The following is a 19,042-nucleotide window of genomic DNA, read 5'->3' as shown; positions in this document are numbered from 1 at the left end:
GTGAGCCAAGATCGTGCCATTGCACTCCAGCCTAGGCAACAGGAGCTAAACTCCGTCTCAAACAATTCTCCTGCCTCAGCCTCCCGAGTAGCTGCAGAATGGTAGTGCTCCCACCACATATATTCAGCAAAGGTAAAAAAGTCCAATTTTTTAAAGTCCACCATATCTGGTGGCCCCTCAGAAGCTCAGGCAGGCTATGGGCAGTCTCATTGTTAGCATCACTCTGGCCCCTTTCTGGCTACATGTTGCACATAGTATGCTAGGAGGTCTTTAGGACACAGTACCTGGTTTCTATCTTGTGGCCTCACTCGGAAAAGGGTAAGACTCTGCAGCCCTGTGGGAATAGCTTGGGGCAGGCTAACCCTCACTATACCATTAGAATGAAATCAAATGCCTGAAGGAGTTGAGAAGCTCCCCTAAGCAGCTCAGGTTTCCATGCCTGATGTGATCTCTTGTAGTTTAGCTGAAAAGGCAAAAGGCATCAAACAGAAGCTAAATATCTCAAAAAACATACTTACTTGCTTATTTCCTTTTTTGTGTCCCTTGGATCCTCTACCGGTCTGTTCTTTTCCATGCCTTTAGCAAGTGAGAGAAAAAGTGATCATGAGAAACATAAAGCCCACACACCCCTTTTCACTTGGTTAACTATTTGTCTCCTCTTGGAAGTCTGACCCTCTTAAGTCAGATACCCCTTCTCAGTGTTACTACTGAACATCTATTTCGGTCATTGCTATATTCTACTGAACTGAATTGTTCTGTATCCCATGTCTTCCTCTAGGGCAAAAAACTCTTTCATCAAGGCAGGGCAATTTATTATATATTTGCTGAGGTAAACTGAAGACTGATTTTAAAAAAATGGAAAGTTGGGCCAGGTGTGGTGGCTCACACCTGTAATCCCAGCACTTTGGGAGGCCGAGGTGGGCGGATCACCTGAGGTCAGGACTTTGAGACCAGCCTGGCCAACACAGTGAAACCTCATCTCTATTAAAAATACAAAAATTAGCCTGGCGTGGTGGTGGGCGCCTGTAATTCCAGCTACTTGGGAGACTGACGCAGGAGAATCACTTGAACCCGGAAGGTGGAGGTTGCAGTGAGCCAAGACCACACCATTGCACTTCGGCCTGGGAAACAAGAGCGAAAACTCCATCTCAAGAAAAAAAAAAAAAAAAAAAAGGAAAGTTGGTCAGGCATGGTGGCTCATACCCGTAATCCCAGCACTTTGGAAAGCCAAGACAGGAGGATTGCTTGAGCCCAGGAGTTTGAGACCAGCCTGGGCAACATGGCAAAACCCCAGTTCTACCAAAAATATGAAAAATTAGCCAGTCATGGTGATGCACACCTGTGGTCCCAGCTACTTGGGAGGCTGAGGCAGGAGGATCACTTGAACCTGGGAGGCAGAGGAGGTTGCAGGAAGCCGAGATCATGCCACTGCACTCCAGCCTGGGCAACAAAGTGAGACCCCATCTCAAAAAGAGAAAGAAAAAAAGAAAAAAAAAAGTAAATTTACTTAGTACTTCTTGCTTTAATAGAAGGATTTAATACCTAGGCATTTTCCCAAGGATACCTAGGCGTTTTCCCAAGGGGACTAGCTCATACCAACCTATTTGGATACATACCCCTTTCCTGGCCCACCGACAGAAACCACTTGCATGCCGAAGGATCCTCGGCCCCTGGAGGATCTGCTGCCAGCCCACTGGCCCACAACCATTCCAGCAATCTCCAGTTTTCCTCCTTGGGGTGGGATTGGATGGAGACCTGGCAAGACAGAAAGAATGGTGGTAATGGGGCAGGTGTGGTGGCTCACACCTGTAATCCCAAAACTTTGGGAGGCTGAGTCGGGTGGATCACTTGAAGTCAGGAGTGGAGTTCCAGAGCCAGCCTAGCCAACATGGTGAAACCCTGTCTCTACTAAAAATACAAACAATTAGCCAGGCACCGTGGTGCGTGCCTGCAATCTTAGCCACTGGGGAGGCAGAGGCACAAGAATCACTTGAACCCAGGAGGTGGAGGTTGCAGTGAGCTGAGACTGTGCCACTGCACTCCAGCCTGGGCGAAAGAGTGAGATTCTGTCTTCAAAAAAAAAAAAAACAAAAAAAAAAAAAAAAGAAGAAAAAAGTATTGTAAGTACAAGGCAGGATAAGAAGTGGACAAAAGATCCTACAACCCACGACCTACTCTTCTTATTTCCATTTCTCTCTGATAAAAAGACTCTGTGGCAGGGCATGGTGGCTCATGCCTGTAATGCTAGGAGTTCGAGACCAGCCTGGCCAACATGGGGAAACCTCGTCTCTACTAAAAATACAAAAATTAGCCGGGTGTGGTGGCCTGTGCCTGTAGTCCCAGCTACTCAGGAAGCTGAGGCAGGAGAATCGCTTGAACCTGGGAGGTGGAGGTTGCAGTGAGCCAAGTTCACGCCACTGCACTCCAACCTGGGCGATGGAGCAAGACTCTGTGTCAAAAAAAAAAAATAGAAACTCTGTGATAACACAAAGGTGTCATGATGGAAGCACATTCAGTGAGGAGGGCCGAAGATCTGTACACATCTACTTTAGCAAGTATGGTACAGGTGATTCATTTTTTAATCACAGAGCCTAGCATATAGTAGGCATTCAGTATTTGTTGAGAGAATGAATGTCTTAACATCTAGTTATTAGAAAATTACAAACCTAAACTACCTTTTTTTTTGGTTTGTTTTTTGAGACAGAGTCTCACTGTGACACCCAGGCTGGAGGGCAATGGTGCGATCTCGGCTCACTGCAACCTCCACTTCCCAGGTTCAAGTGATTCTCCTGCCTCAGCCTCCTGAGTAGCTGGGACTACAGGCGCATGCCACCAGGCCCAGCTAATGTTTGTATTTTTAGTAGAGACAGGGGTTCACCATATTGGCCAGGCTGGTGTCAAACTCCTGACCTCAAGTGATCCACCCGCCTCGGGCTCTCAAAGTGCTGGCATTACAGGCTTGAGCCACGGTGCCCAGTCCTAAACTACTTTTGATACAAATATACATCATTACAGATCGTAGGATTAGCCAAACAACCAAACTAAACTGAAAATAATGAAACTAAACTAACAGTAATTTATACTTAAAAAGCAAGAATAGGCTGGGCATGGTGGCTCATGCCTGTAATCCCAGCACTTTTGGAGGCCAAGGTGGGTGAATCATTTGAGGTCAGGAGTTCGAGACCAGCCTGACCAACATGGTGAAATCCCGTCTCTACTAAAAATACAAAAAAATTAGCCAGGCGTGGTGGCACATGCCTGTAGTCCCAGCTACTCAGGAGGCCGAGTCAGGAGAATTGATTAAACCTGGGAGATGGAGGTTGCAGTGAGCAGAGATGGCGCCACTGCATTCCAGCCTGGGTGACAGAGCGAAACTCCATCTCAAAAGAAAAAAAAAAAACAAAGAAAACCAAGAACAGCAACAATTGAAAATCAGAACCAAGTCACAAGCACAGCGAGTTTTATAATTTAGCACAAAAATAAGCCTTCATAGAATATAGAGTTCTACTAAGCCTTTAATTTTAGTTTATGACAAGAAACCAAATGAACCCTTAACTCATTTAGCAGGTTGTTAGTAAAGAGTACTTCATTTAGGACAGGCATGGTGGCTCACACCTGTAATCCCAGCACTTTGGGAAGCTGAGGCAGGCAGGATCGCTTGAGCCCAGTTCAAGACCAGCCAGGGCAACATAGTGAGACCCCATCTCCACACACACACAAAAATATTAGCCAGGCATGTTGGTGCGTGCGGGGCTGAGGTGAGCAAATCACTTGAGCCCAGGAAGTCGAGGCTGCAGTAAGCCATGATTGCACCACTGCACTCCAGCCTGGGCAACAAAGTGAGACCCTGTATCCAAAAAAAAAAAAAAAAAAAAAAAGAGTCCTTCATTTATACAAAACTTTATAAAACTTGAGAGTCCAAGGAACTAGAGTGCTAGTTACCTTTTTGTTTGTTTGAGACAGAGCCTCGCCATGTCTCCTAGCCTGGAGTGCAGTGGTGCGATCTTGGCTCACTGCAATCTCTGCCTCCCGGGTTCAAGCGATTATTGTGTCTCAGTCTCCCAAGTAGCTGAGATCACAGACAGGTGCCAGCTACCATGCCCGGCTAATTTTTATATTTTTTGTAGAGACAGGGTTTCACCACGTTGGCCAGGCCTGTCTGGAAGTCCTGACCTCAAGTGATCTGCCCACCTTGGCCTCCCAACGTGCTGGGATTACAGGCATGAGCCACTGCTCCCTGCCTAGAGTGTTAGTTATTTTTTTTTTTTTTTGAGACGGAGTCTCGCTCTGTCGCCCAGGCTGGAGTGCAGTGGCGCCATCTCGGCTCACTGCAAGCTCCGCCTCCCGGGTTCATACCATTCTCCTGCCTCAGCCTCCGAGTAGCTGGGACTACAGGCGTGTACCACCACGCCCGGCTAATTTTTTTTTTGTATTTTTAGTAGAGACGGGGATGTCACCGTGTTAGCCAGGATGGTCTCGATCTCCTGACCTCATGATCCGCCTGCCTCGGCCTCCCGAAGTGCTGGGATTACAGGCGTGAGCCACCGCGCCTGGCAGAGTGCTAGTTACTTTTAAGAGGGACAAGAAAGACTTGCATTTGAGGATCCTACTGTGGGCTTTCAGGAGGCAAGAGGCTCCTTGTGAACCACCAGTAACTGGAGACTAAGCATCACTGGTAGGTAAGGCAGTGGTGACCTTCCAAGAACCTGGCTTTAATAAGGCTGTCTTTTGAGACTTACAAAATAAAATCAACACATAAAGAACAGAGAAAGGATCTATAAAGTCATCTGAAAGGGATGGACTGGCTGGCTCCCTGGTTTTTAAGACTTGATCATGAGCTGACTGAACAGGGAGTTACCAGAGCAGACTTTCACACTGTTCATCTAAGCCCAGCCTTGAGCTAACTACCCATACTGAATTTTGTCACCCTGAAAAACTAACTTCAACTTCCAGCTTTATTACTTTTAAAGGGAGGAGCAATAGGTAACAAACACCTTCAACCGCAGCAATGACACTCTGACCCAATCACAGAATCTTGCTATTTTATGATAAAATGTCTCCACTAAAATATCCTGTTTCACTGCCAGGTGCCGTGGCTCACGCCTGTAATCCCAGCACTTTGGGAGGCCAAGGTGGGCAGATCACCTGAGGATGGAAGTTCGAGACCAGCCTGACAAATATGGTAAAATCCCATCTCTACTAAAAATACAAAAATTAGCCGGGCTGGGGACAGGGGGGGACCCTGTCTAAAAAAAAAAAAAAAAAAAAAAATCGTGTTTCACCACAGGACAGATTGTCTGAATTATCAGGATCAGTATCTGAGCAACCTAGGCATGATTATGTATTCATCGTTAAGCTGTAGTTCAGGTGCCACCGTAATTTATACATATGTTGGTGTGTACATATGTGTGTGTGTGTGCATGTTTGTTTTCCTCACTAAACTGCAATCCTCTGGTGGCATGGATGGTGACATATTTCTCTCCATGCTTCTGGAGCTGAAGGAAGGGAAATGTGTCAAGTATATTCCCAGAGTGGAAATGGATACATCAAGCTACTGTTGTCTACCAGCACTGGCCGTTTACTCTCACTGATCTTCCTGCCAGCTCCTGTGTGCATTGCCTATAGGGAAGGAATGAACGGACAGCAACCATGAAGAGCTGGTCCATATGACTTATAGTCCTCTAAAGTAATAAAGTGGGTTCTGGTTTCCACATCAGTCACTTCATGAGTTTGGTTGGTGAGAGTCAAATCCCTGGGAACCAAGTACCTCTATGAAGAGTGGTCTTAGAAGTCAAAATGGACATAAGCTGCTCTTCAAACTACATAGCACAGAATATAAATGAGATGAGGCTGGGCGCTGTGGCTCACGCCTGTAATCCCAGCACTTTGGGAAGCCAAGGTGGGTGGATCACCTGAGGTCAGGAGTTCGAGACCAGCCTGACCAACATGGTGAAACTCCATCTCTACTGAAAATACACAATTAGCCAGGTGTGGTGGTGCATGCCTGTAATCTCAGCTACTCAGGAGACTGAGGCAGGAGAATCGCTTGAACCCAGGAGGTGGACATTACAGTGAGCCGAGATCACACCATTGCACTCCAGCCTGGGTGACAAGAGTGAAACTCCATCTTAAAAAAAAAAAAAAAGTCAATGAAATGAGATATATGTGAAACTGTTGATCCTGTTATTGACAATAATGACTGGATAGATTATTATGACATAAATTGAGGATGGTAAATACCTCATTCTTAGGTACTGACCTGCAAATCCCCGGCTCCTCCCTTGAGGGGGAAGTGGCATGGAGCCCATAGCTCGGGAATAAAGTGAAACAGGGTAGAGAGAGGGCACCATAGGAGGCACAAAAGTAGGTGACGGAAGTAGAGCAGAAGGCGGTGGATGATTCATGTTGATTCCTTCAAGGATGCTCTGTCTCATCTTTTCCACTTTGGTTGCCAGGTCAGCCTTCAAATGAGGAAGAGTAATAATAGCAGCTGCCATTTTTCGAACTTGTCCCATGTTTTAGGCCCAGCATGGGGCACTCTAGGTACAGTCTCACAATTCTATTCCCATTAAGTGAACTGAGGCCTGTCATTAAAGGGCTCAAAGCTACACACTCAGGAAGCCTGTCTGGCACCAAAGCCCTGACTCTTTACATGACACCATACTACCATATGAGTTCTGACTCAGGGCTTGTGATGTACATTGACTAGGTCAAGGAAGACAAATTTAACAATAAGAATTACTGATGGTCTATTACATGGCTGGCATTGGGCTGGGTCACTTTCTAAGGGAGATGTAACAGAATTAGATCAAAGAGAAAATAAAAATCTGACAAATAAAAAGCCTTTTAACCTTCTACCCCATATCCAAGATTGGAGATCCTGATACCTCTAGTCCAGAGGTCTGCATACTTCTTCTGAAAAGGGTTAGATAGTAAATATTTTAGGCTTTGTAGGCTATATTGTCTCTGTCACAATTACTCCACTCGCTACTGTAACATGAAAGCAGTCATAGGCCAGGCGTGATGGCTCACGCCTGTAGTCCCAGCAATTTGGAAGGCCAAGGCAGGTGGATCACCTGAGGTCAGGAGTTTGAGACCAGCCTGACCAATGTGATGAAACCCCGTCTTTACTAAAAATACAAAAAAATTAGCCAAGCATGGTGGCGTGCACCTGTAGTCCCAGCTACCTGGGAGGGTGAGACAGGAGAATCACTTGAACCTGGAAGCAGAGGTTGCAGTGAGCCAACATCGCACCACTGCCCTGCAGCCTGAGCAACAAAGTGAGAATCTGTCTCAAAAAAAAAAAAAAAAAAAAAAAAAAAAGAAATAAAGAAGTCATAGATGGTATGTAGATGAATGAATGTGGCTGTGTTCCAATAACATTTTATTTACAAAAACAGAGGGTGGTCTGTATTACAAAAACAGGTGGTTTGTAGCACTATGGACAGCGCAAAAAAAACTATGGATAGTGACAAAAAACAGGAAGTGTGCTGGGTAGTCTGCCAACCCCTGCTCTAGTCCCTCAGCTCTTTTCCTCCACCAAAATGGATAAAGGAGTTAAGTAAGGTTTCCTTTCCCTTGCCTCCCCTCATCTTCCCAATGTTGCATTTAAAAAAAATCCCTTTGGGAGGCTGGAGCAGGTGGATCACAAGGTCAAGAGATTGAGACCATCCTGGCCAACATGGTGAAATCCTGTTTCTACTCAAAATACAAAAATTAGCTGGGCCTGGTGGTGCATGCCTATAGTCCCAACTACTTGGGAGGCTGAGGCAGGAGAATCGCGTGAACCTGGGAGGCGGAAGTTGCAGTGAGCCGAGATCATGCCACTGCATTCCAGCCTGGCAACAGAGCGAGACTCCGTCTCAAAAAAAAAAAAAAAAAAAAAAAAAAAAACCTCCTCTGCTTCTACTCTATCATCAACTTTACTACCCTCTTCTGTTTCCAAACATAGCTCTTTTACAAAAAAAAAATTGCTTGCAAAAGAGACAGTTTTTGTAAATAAGAGAAATGAAATCCTGAGTTGGAGGGAAGGTATATAGTATATCTGAATATTCCATGGATAAGAAATACTCAGAGTAAGAAAAAGGATATGAAAACTTTAAGCTCATTAAAAAAAACTTTCCAACGTAAAATTTTACAACATGTACATATCAGACTATGGGCCTTTGGGACCACTGTTGACTTAAGTCAGGTTAAAGTGAGACATAGTCTCCTGCTTCCGCCCCATCCCTCTCCAATATGTCTGCTCCTTTCCCCTCCCTGCCCATTCACTCCCACAGGAGATCAGAGCTAGTCCTTAGCAGCCTGACATGCTGGTACCTGGCCATCACAGAGCTCAACCAGAGATACTCGCTCTCGGCCTGCTTTAATTAGCTTGCTCTGGAACAGCTTGCCATCAAAGTAAATCCATGGACAGCAATGCTCCCAAGGGACTGGCTGGCCACAGGCATCATTAGCAAACAGAGCTGTGTCGACTCCACTCATGAAGAGGGCAGCAAGCTGGATCCCTCGGGCATCCAGTTTCTCAATCTGAAACCACCACAGATGAAATATTACTATTAAGAAACTACTATTCTTGGTAACATTTACTCTTATTCCTGTCATGCTGATTCTTCCAGTTAAATTTGAACATGCTGTCGTTCAATGTAGACATCTCAGTGCAGCTTCTATCCATGTCTCATCTCAGTGCAGCTTCTATCCATGTCTTTCCCCTAAGATGATTTGAAAGGTACTCATTACAACATTAAAGACATCAACCTGAGACATTTTTATTTTCACTTATCAAATTAGAAAAAAATTTAGAAAGTAAAGGCTGAAAGAACACTCAATGCTGCTGCTGCTGATGCAGTGAAATAAATGGGCAATCATATAAAGCTGGTAAAAAATGTATATTACATGACCGGGTGCAGTGGCTCACGCCTGTAATCCCGGCACTTCGGGAGGCCGAGGCAGGCGGATCACCTGAGGTCAGGAGTTCGAGACCAGCCTCGCCAACATGGGGAAACCCCATTTTGTATTTTGTAAAAATACAAAAATTAGCCAGGCGTGGTGGTGGGCGTCTGTAGTTCCAGTTACTTGGGAGGCTGAGGTGAGAGCATCACTTGAACCTGGGAGGTGAAGGTTGCAGTGAGCTGAGATTGCGCCACTGCACTCCAGCCTAGGCAACAGAGCAAGACTCCATCTCAAAAAAAAAGGAAAAAAAAAAAAAAAAGAAATGTATATTACAATTAAGCAATATGTATGAAGAACCCTGAAAATGTTCACATTTGTTGAGTTAGAAATTAAACTTGAAGATACCAACACCACGTTTCTTGTACAGCCTGAAAACCTGTGAACCAAAGAAAATTCTTTTCTTGACCGGGTGTAGTGGCTCATTCCTGTAATCCCAGTATTTTGGGAGGCTGAGGTGGGTAGATTGCTTGAGGCCAGGAGTTTGAGACCAGCCTGGCCAACATGGCAAAACCCTGTCTCTATTAAAATAAGTTAGCTGGGCATGGTGGCATTTGCCTGTAATCCCAGCTACTCAAGAGGCTGAGGCAGGACAATCGCTTGAACCCAGGAGGTGGAGGTTGCAGCGAGCTGAGATTATGCCACTGCATTCCAGCCTGAGTGACAGAGTGAGACTCTGTCTCAAAAAAAACCTCTTTACCGATTACTCCGCTTCAAGTATTCCGTTACAGCAACTCTAAATGGAGTAAGACATCACATAACAGAGCAAATCTGAAAACAACCTAAGTCGCCAATATTATAACAATTAAATGAAACATCCATATGATAAGACACAGAAAATATGTGCTATGTGAAATGGAAAAAAGCCACAATATATAATTACATAAATACTACCTCAACTACGTAAAAAATGTATGACAGAAGACTGGAAAAAAACCTCAAAATTCCCACAGTGGTTATCTCAAGCCACTGTAATAGAGGACAGCTTTAACAGGAAAGTGTTTTCAGGTCCCCTCCTAGGTGTGGTTTAGCACGAGCAGTTATTCTAGGACAAGCAATACTACATTTACTGCAAAAAGCAAGCATTCACTGGTTGTCTTGAGTCTGTCTCATCTTTCCTTAGTTGACCTCACTTAAGATTTTGCAAGTCTTACTGAACTTGATCTTCTAGTTTACCTTGGGTGCTCAAAGGAACAAGGTTACTAAAGCCAAGGGAGGGATTAATGCATTAATGGCTACATTTATTGAGTACTGTATAAAATATGTGAGACACTGGCCGGGCGTGGTGGCTCACGCCTGTAATCCCAGCACTTTGGGAGGCCAGGGTGGGCGGATCACCTGAGGTCAGGAATTCCAGACCAGCCCGACCAACAGAGAAACCCCGTCTCTACTAAAAATACAAAATTAACCAGGTGTGGTGGCGCATGCCTGTAATCCCAGCTGCTTGGGAGGCTGAGACAGGAGAACTGCTTGAACCTGGGAGGCGGAGGTTGTGGTGAGCTGAGATTTGCGCCATTACACTCCAGCTTAGGCAACAAGAGGGAAACTCCATCTCAAAAAAAAAAAAAAAGAAAAAAAAAAAGTGAGGCACTGTTCTAGGGGTTTTACATGGATTATTTTACATAGTATCCTCACAAACTGACATAGTTGGATATGTGACCCCTCCAAATTGCATGTTAAAATGTGATCCCCAATGTTGTAGATGGAACCTAGTGGGAGGTGTCTGGGTCACGGGGGCAGATCCCTCATGAATGCTTGTTACCCTCCCTGTGGTAATGAGCGAGTTTTCACTCTTATTAGTTCGTGCAAGAACTGATTGTTAGAAAGAGCCCAGGACCTTGCCCTTCCTTTTTTTTTGTTTTTTTTTTTTTTTGGAGACAGAGTTTCACTCTTGTTGCCCAGGCTGGAGTGCAGTGGCGTGATCTCGGCTCACTGCAATCTCCACCTCCTGGGTTCGAACGATTCTACTGCCTCAGCCTCCCGAGTAACTGGGATTACAGGTGCCCTGCCATCACGCCCGGCTAGTTTTTGTATTTTTAGTAGAGACAGGGTTCCACCATGTTGGCCAGGGTGGTCTCGAACTCCTGACCTCATGATCTGCCCATCTCAGCCTCCCAACGTGCTGGGATTACAGCACTGCTGCCCTTCTCTCTTACGTGCCCTCTCTCACCATGTGACACGCTGGCTCCTCTTGTCTTATTCCCCTCACCGTCTATCATGAGTAGAAGCTTCCTGAGACCCTGACCAGAAGCTGAGTAGATGCTGGCACCATGTTTTTTGTCCAGTCTTCAGAACAATGGACTCAATAAACCTCTTTTCTTTATAAATTACCTAGTCTCAGGTATTCTTTTATAGCAACACAAAATGAACTAATATACAATTGTACAAGTAAGGAAACTGAAGCTACAGAGGTTAAGTAACCTGCCCAAGGTCTATTTTCTGGGTTTATTTTCTTCCTTATGCTTTCCTATACTTCTACTTAATACTCAGTACCTATCACTAAAAGGAGATGTGTCTGAGTAAATAGACACAAGCAGGGGACACTAGAATATGTCCCTTATAGTGTATCTTGTAAGAGTCAGAACCCTTGCCATGGTCTATGGGCCAAGATTTATTTTCCTTGCATAATATCCATCTTTTCTGTCCATTCTCATTTATCACTATGAGAGTAGTGTAGCAGGCACATCTTGGCTTTATTCATAGACATAAATATTTGGCTAAAGTAAATCAAACAGTTACCTGCAGAACTTACTATTTTCCTCAGCTTCAGGCAAAAAAAAAAAAAAAAAAAAAAAAAAAAAAAAAAAAAGACCTCAAGTAGTGCTATAAGCTCATAAAAGAAAACTTAAATGAGGGTATATGAAATCACCTTGAGTTCTTGGAGTCGATCTGGTTCATAAAGCTGGGTAGACACTGCCTGTGCAAGGAAGGTGTCTAGCTCATGGCGATGCAGGATTCGGCCACCAGGCCACTGAACCATGTACCTAGAAAATAAAAGCACTGCTATTAGGCCACAAAAGCTCACTTATTCATGTCACAAAAACTTATGAAGAACCTATCATGAGCCAGTACTTGGCTAGATTTTGGCAATACTAACCAAATGAAGGAAAAAGAATCTCTGCTTTCGTTGCTTCCAGTCTGGGTGGTAGAGGAAAGAATCATGTACATCGATAATGACAGGACAGTGTGTTAAGTACCAAGATGGAAGAATGCACAGAGTGCTTGCTATGAGAGCATAGAAGAGGGCCATGACTGTAAAGGTGAGAGATGGCATCCTGAGAAAAGTCAGCAAGAGTTCAGTTTCAAAGGGCCTGTAGAATTTAGTGAGACAAAAGGTGGGGAAAGGATGTTCCAGGTTGAGTGAAGAGTATGTGTGAAGGCCTGAAGGTGTGGTTCAGCAAAATGCACCAGCTTCCATATTGCTGAAGCTAAGCATGTTTGGAGTGACAGGAGGCAAGATTAGCAAGTAGGCCAGATTGGCGGCAGCCTGAGGAACACTGAGGGCTTCAGGTGGTGGAAAGTGCGGTCATGCCATTATCATGGTACTCAAGACATGGCCCAGGATAAGTGAAGTTCACATAAAAGCCCAGAATGTTTTAACGGAAAGAGCATGCATTTTGAAGAGAGAAGATCTGAATCTGAGTGTTGGTTCCTCCACCTACTAGTTGATAGCTATGGACAAATTATTTAATCTTTCTGAGTCTTGGGTTTCTTCATCTACCAAATGGGGATAATAAAATTTGCCCTGCTCTTTTTACAGGGTGGTTGTGAGAATTAAATAGAGTTGCTAAAGAAAAAAATGAAAAAAAAAAAGGTTAGGTGCGGTGGCTCATGCCTGTAATCGTAGCACTTTGGGAGGCTGAGGCGGGCAGATCACTTGAGGCCAGGAGTTTGAGACCAGCCTTGCCAATGTGGTAAAACCCAGTCTCTATTAAAATTACAAAAATTAGTCGAGTATGGTGGCAGGCGCCTGTAATACCAGCTACTCAGGAGGCTGAGGCAGGACAATCGCTTGAACCTGGCAGGCAGGGGTTATAATGAGCCGAGATTATGCCATTGTACTCTAGCGTGGGAGACAGAATGGGGGGGAGGGGGGAGGGGGGAGAGAGGAGGAGGAGGAGGAGGAAACGACCACGATGAAGAAGACGACAAAGAAGAAATTGTGTGTGGGGGGGAAATAAAAAAGAAAGTAGACCAGAGAACAGAGACTCAAAAACAGGATTAAGGAATTTGGATCTTCATCCCGAAATTGTAGGAAGACACTGTAGGATTGTCAGAAGGACTGGTTTGATAATGACTGGCTCTGGTTATTAATATTGTTTCTTTTTTTGGATTTATAGTTCCTTGATTTACCTTTGCCCATTCTTTCATTTTTAACCTTTCCATCTTATTTCACTGGCAAAATGTAAAGCAAAAGTAGAAGAAAATGAACGCAAATGCAATTACAGTGGGAAACTTTAATATACCACTATTAAGCTATAATATGTAAAACATACCTAAAATACATTTAAATTCGCAGAAGATATGAGTAGTATAATAAATAAGGTTTAAATACTTGACTGACTTAATACAAAGAAAACACATTCTTTTTAAGTGCCCATATGAGTTCCCATGAGGTCTAGGATCTTGCCTGTTTGCCTTTGTTTGTTTATTATCCTTTATTTATTATGAACTATCTAGCCAAGTACATGGCATAGAATAGGCATTAATAAATATTTATTGGAAGAGCAACTGATGCATTAATCAGGTCATGCCAAGCCAAAAACAAAACAAGACAAAACTCAACAAAAATCCTTCAAAGCAGAATTTTACCAGTCGTATCCTGAACCACTGTGCAAGAAAAATTGACCTAAAGGAGCTCCTGGCCGGGCGCGGTGGCTCAAGCCTGTAATCCCAGCACTTTGGGAGGCCGAGACGGGCGGATCACAAGGTCAGGAGATCGAGACCATCCTGGCTAACACCGTGAAACCCCGTCTCTACTAAAATACAAAAAAAACTAGCCGGGCGAGGTGGCGGGCGCCTGTAGTCCCAGCTACTCGGGAGGCTGAGGCAGGAGAATGGCGTGAACCCGGGAGGCGGAGCTTGCAGTGAGCCGAGATCCGGCCACTGCACTCCAGCCTGGGCGACAGAGCAAGACTCCGCCTCAAAAAAAAAAAAAAAAAAAAAAAAGGAGCTCCTAAAGGAGTCAAGTGTGGGAGAACAGCGAACTCACAGAAAGACTAACACAATGCAAGGGGTGTGATTTTAGAAGCTGAACAGATTGTTCTGGGTGCTCTGAGTCAGTGACTAAATTTAACTCAGAGAATCTAGATAAGGCTCCACAGAGGAGGGAACATTTAATTTCCTAGGGATTGGAGCTTTTTGTTTGGTTTGTAGTTTAATGTTAATTTGCAATTTTAAATGTCTCTCTAACCTTAATAGACTACATGCCAGAGTGGATGCTTAATACATGTTTGCTGAACAAATAAGTCAATGTCAGGATATTTATAAGGAAATGCTAGCTCCATCTTTGGGCCCGCCCTACTATTCAACTACTCTTGAATGAATTATGAGACAGAATGTAGGGTCTAATGAGTCAGAGGAGTGAGAGGCTCAGAAATGGGGCAGCAGGAAATAATTATTAAATCAACCAATATTTATTGATGTTTCATCATGTGCGATTTTTGGAATTATATGATTCCACTGGGAATTTTCCCTGGAAAATAACAGCATTACTTATTCCCAAGGAATTTCCTCAATTTTAATGATGACAGCTTTATTATCGCTATTAGTGTTACATTACTACAAATATTACATACAAGCTTTAATATATACAGCAAACTATAAGTTATACATAAGAATAACATTTACTAAATGCCTCTGATATTCTAGATATCTTGCTAAGAACTTTAGCTACAAACTATGTCGTGGCAAAGAATGCAAACTTGGAGACTGACATCCTTGGTTCTAATCTAGGTTCCACCACTCCTTTTCTTTTTTCCTTTTTTTTTTTTAGATGGAGTCTCGCTCTGTCGCCCAGGCTGGAGTGCAGTGGCAGGATCTCCGCTAACTGCAAGCTCTGCCTCTTGGGTTCACGCCATTCTCCTGCCTCAGCCTCCCGAGTAGCTGGGACTACAGGTGCCTGCCACCATGCCCGGCTAATTTTTTGTATTTTTAGTAGAGACGGGGTTTCACTGTGTTAGCCAGGATGGTCTCGATCTCCTGACCTCGTGATCCGCCTGCCTCGGCCTCCCAAAGTGCTGGGATTACAGGCGTGAGCCACTGCATCTGGCCTCCGCTACTCCTTTTCTATGTGACTCTGGGCACCTAAATCCCCTGGACCTCTAGGGGAATTAGTTTGCTAATCTTTAGAATGAGGATGGCACCACCTACATCTCAAAAGGTTGTAATAAGTAAAGGAGAAAAAGCACATAAAAGCACTAAGACTAGCCTGGGCTAGTCTTTTTGTAGAGACCCCCATCTCTACAAAAGATTATTAAAAATTAGTCGTGGCGGCCAGGCACAGTGGCTCACGCCTGTAATCCCAGAACTTTGGGAGGCTGAGGTGGGTGGATCACGAGGTCAGGAGTTCGAGACCAGCCTGGCCAACATGGTGAAACCCCGTCTCTACTAAATACAAAAATTAGCTGGGCATGGTGGTACGTGCCTGTAATCCCAGCTACTGGGGAGGCTGAGGCAGGCGGGCAGGAGAATGGCTTGAACCTAGGAGGCGGAGATTGCAGTGAGCCGAGATTGTGCCACTGCACTCCAGCCTGGGTGACACAGCAAGACTACATCTCAAAAAAAAAAAAAATTAGTCATGGTTCATGCCTGTGGTCCCAGCTACTCAGAAGGTTGAGGTGGGAGAAAGAATTGCTTGAGCCCAGGAGGTCAAGGCTGCAGTGAGCAGAGATTCCACCACTGCATTCCAGCCTGGGTGACAGAGCAAGAACTTGTCTCAAAAACAAAATAAAACAAAACAAAAAAACCCCCCAAAACCAAAACAGCACTCAGCATAGTGCCTGGCACAGCAGGTGCTCTTAGTTACCATTTGTAACTGAACGAATTATGGTATAATCCTTTCTTTACAATTTGGTAAAGTTCTCCTTTTATCATATATTACATTCTCATACATAATCTGTTCCTATCCTATTTATTCCATGTCTATTTCTCACGCCAGCATCATAGTGACTTAAATTTTAAATGTGCTTTAATACTCGGTAGCTCCCCTTTTACTCCATATCTTTCTTTTGGAGACAGGCTCAGGGCAGTGATGTGATCATGGATCACTGCGGTATTGATCTCCCAGGCTCAGGTGATCCTCCCACCTCGGCCTCCTGAGCAGCTGGGACTAGAGGCTCGTGTCACCACACCTGGATAATTTTTGTATTTTTTATTAGAGTTAGGGTTTCGTCATGTTGCCGCAGGTTGCTTTTAAACTCCTCAGCTCAAGTGATCCGCCCGCCTCAGCTTCCCAAAGTGGTGGTATTACAGGCGTGAGCCACTGCTCCCAGCCCACATCTTTTTTTTGTTTGTTTTTTGAGACGGAGTTTCACTCTTGTCGCCTAGGCTGGAGTGCAATGGCACGATCTCAGCTCACTGCAACCTCTGCCTCCCGAGTTCAAGCAATTCTACTGCCTCAGCCTCCCAAGTAGCTGGGATTACAGGCATGCGTCACCATGCCTGGCTTATTTTGTATTTTTAGAAGAGACAAGGTTTCACCATGTTGGTCAGGCTGGTCTTGAAATCCTGACTTCAGGTGATCTGCCTGCCCCGGCCTCCCAAAGTGCTGGGATTACAGGTGCGAGCCACTGTGCCAGGCCACATCTTTTAATTTTAAATAACATTTACAATTTTATTCTATATACAAAAGTATATTACAAAAGCTTAAGTTCATTCTCGTTCAGAAAATATAAAAAAGCATAAAGAAAATAAAAAACATGGTGTGAGTTGGCTAAAAGTAATAACATAAAAAAATATTAATAAGAAAAATAAGGCCGGGTGTGGTGGCTCATGCCTGTAATCCCAGCATTTTAGGAGGCCGAGGCAGGTGGATCACTTGAGGTCAGGAGTTTGAGGCCAGTGTGACCAACATGGTGAAACCCCTTCTCTACTAAAAATACAAAAATTAGCCAGGTGTGGTGGCGTGCACCTGTAGTCCCAGCTAGTCGAGAGGCTGAGGTAGGAGAATTGCTTGAGCCCAGGAGGCAGAGGTTGCAGTAAGCTGAGATCATGCCACTGCACTCCAGCCTGGGCCACAGAGCGAGACTCTGTCTCTAAAAAATAAAAAAAATGAAATAATTCGTAATCTTACCATTCAGATATAAGCACTGTTAAGATTGCTATGATTGTGGCTTCTTTACTCCTGGCATCTGAATTTTCAACTTTTTCATACTATATACAGAATATCGTATCTTGCTTTTTTTACTCGACATTATACGATGAGAAATTTTTGTTCATTAAATACTTTTCAAAAACATGATTAATGACTGCATGTTCAGCATGTGGGTGTATCAGTTAGCTTAAACATTCCCGTAAATTACTATTAATATATTTTCTTTTATTATAATACTACAAAGATATTTACATATTAAATCTTGCCTGTATCTCTGATTATTCATTCCCTTAGCATAGATTCCTAGAAGTGGAATTATTAGGTCATAGGTTATATTCATTCTGAAGGTCCTTAATACATACAGCAAAATTGTTTTCCAGACCAGACCCAATTTACATCCTATCCCAGCAGTATGTCCATTGACTGTCACCGTTAATCACTGATGATTTAATGGGCAGAAGATAAGTCTCTCATTATTTAAACTTCTTTGATTGCTAAGGATGAGGTTGCATATATTTCTCAAACACTTATTTACTTCTATGACTGATCTATGTCTATCACAGACATATTAATTTGCCTGTTCTGTCTATGCCCCTTCTCAGATAACGTAAAGCCCTATTTTTATAACACTGACAGCTATTTGGACAAGGAGTGGATACCTGATCCAAGTGAAACAATTCATGGCTTGCCAATCAGTCTTCAGAATTTGAGCTAAGTGATGCATCGACCTTATAAAACACATGCAGAAAGAAGAGCTACCTATGCAGGCCCAGGAGAGAGTGGGCAGTCTCTGTTCCTGCCTTTCCAGGACCATTCTCTGTGTATACTACTTTTCTTGTCCTTGGATGACTAGGAGACTACCTGTTATACCTTTACGTAAAGTAAGACAGCTACAGTGGGCTGGGCATGATGGTTCATGCCTATAATCCCAACACTTTGTGAGGCGGAGGCCAGGAGTAGCAAGACCCCATCTCTACCAAAAAATAAAAAAAAGAGAGGAAAAGTGAGAGAGCTAGAATGGCTTCTGTTTCTTCTAAGCAAATGAGTCTGAAGAGACTGTCATTGACCCATCTGTGCTATCTTAGATACCTATTCTGATATCTAAGTCTTTTTTTTTTTTTTTTTTTTTTTTGAGACAGAGTCTTACTCTGTCGCCCAGGCTGGAGTGCAGTGGCGCGATCTCAGCTCACTGCAAGCTCTGCCTCCTGGGTTCACGCCATTCTCCTGCCTCAGCCTCCCAAGTAGCTGGGACTACAGGCACCCGCCACCATGCCCGGCTAATTTTTTTGGTAGTTTTAGTAGAGATGGAGTTTCACCATGTAAGCCAGGATGGTCTCGATCTCCTGACCTCGTGATCCACCCGCCCCAGCCTCCCAAAGTGCTGGGATTACAGGCGTGAGCCACCGCGCCCGGCCTAAGTCTTTATATATTATGAATATTAACAGTGTCCTAACTGTTGTAAGTATTTCCCCGCTTAGTTTTTTAAATTTTATGTATTTTGGGACATAGATACAGTCACAGTTACTGATCTTCTCCTTTTTGTATCTTCTTTTTTGAAGGAGGACTCAGTCTTTATTTATTTATTTATTTATTTATTTATTTATTTATTTATTTATTTATTTTTGAGACGGAGTCTCGCTCTCTCGTCCAGGCTGGAGTGCAGTGGCCGGATCTCGGCTCACTGCAAGCTCCGCCTCCCAGGTTTACGCCATTCTCCTGCCTCAGCCTCCCGAGTAGCTGGGACTACAGGCGCCCGCCATCTCGCCCGGCTAGTTTTTT

The 19,042-nt window shown here is 44.1% G+C and overlaps 1 protein-coding gene across 2 annotated transcripts in view; it reads right to left on the bottom strand.

The window, feature by feature from the left end:
* FAM120C (family with sequence similarity 120C) overlaps window positions 1-19,042 on the bottom strand; it is a 129,656-nt gene that overhangs the window by 16,451 nt on the left and 94,163 nt on the right. The window contains exons 11-15 of one of the 2 annotated variants that reach the window (XM_023202478.2): window positions 11,819-11,933; window positions 8,320-8,529; window positions 6,260-6,461; window positions 1,617-1,755; window positions 519-576 (exon numbers count right to left, since the gene is read on the bottom strand). In XM_023202478.2, coding sequence (XP_023058246.1) covers window positions 519-576; window positions 1,617-1,755; window positions 6,260-6,461; window positions 8,320-8,529; window positions 11,819-11,933 — 724 coding nt within the window. The remainder of the gene's footprint in view (window positions 1-518; window positions 577-1,616; window positions 1,756-6,259; window positions 6,462-8,319; window positions 8,530-11,818; window positions 11,934-19,042) is intronic. The other variant, XM_023202480.2, reaches the window with a different exon arrangement.

This window comes from Piliocolobus tephrosceles, chromosome 12, assembly GCF_002776525.5.
Source record: "Piliocolobus tephrosceles isolate RC106 chromosome 12, ASM277652v3, whole genome shotgun sequence".
NCBI lineage: Eukaryota > Metazoa > Chordata > Mammalia > Primates > Cercopithecidae > Piliocolobus > Piliocolobus tephrosceles.
Note: the sequence above shows the minus strand (reverse complement) of the source record. Positions and strands in the feature narration are given on the sequence as shown.